General features: G+C 58.8%; 1 protein-coding gene across 1 annotated transcript in view; it reads right to left on the bottom strand.

Annotated features, from left to right (window-relative positions):
* Nucleotides 1–244: 244 nt before the first annotated feature.
* The window catches only part of EMH_0026860 (uncharacterized protein), a gene marked incomplete at both ends in the record, with an annotated part of 2,523 nt that continues 2,439 nt past the window's right edge, over nt 245–328 (bottom strand). The window contains one exon of the mRNA XM_013502679.1: nt 245–328. Within this exon, the coding sequence (XP_013358133.1) occupies nt 245–328 (84 nt within the window).

Raw genomic sequence — 328 nt, 5'->3', positions numbered from 1 at the left:
CTGCTGCTGCTGCTGCTGCTGCTGCTGCTGCTGCTGCTGCTGCTGCTGCAGCGGGGGATCTATACGCACCGTCCATGCAGCAGCAGCAGCATCATAGACAATACCCTGAACCTTCGGCAGCTGAGCAGCAAGCCAGCTGAGGTGTATATCTCGGTTTGCTGCTGCTGCTGCTGCTGCTGCTGCTGCTGCTGTTGCTGCTGCTGGTGCTGCTGTTGCTGTTGCTGCTGCTGCAGGAACACCCCCTCTAGGATGCTTCCTCTTTGAAGGAGTTTTTGCTGCTGCTGCTGCTGCTGCTGCTGCTGCTGTTGCTGCTGCTGGTAGTGCAGAC

Source organism: Eimeria mitis, genomic scaffold (assembly GCF_000499745.2).
Source record: "Eimeria mitis Houghton genomic scaffold, Emh_scaff990, whole genome shotgun sequence".
NCBI classification, from domain to species: Eukaryota; Apicomplexa; class Conoidasida; order Eucoccidiorida; family Eimeriidae; genus Eimeria; species Eimeria mitis.
Note: the sequence above shows the minus strand (reverse complement) of the source record. Positions and strands in the feature narration are given on the sequence as shown.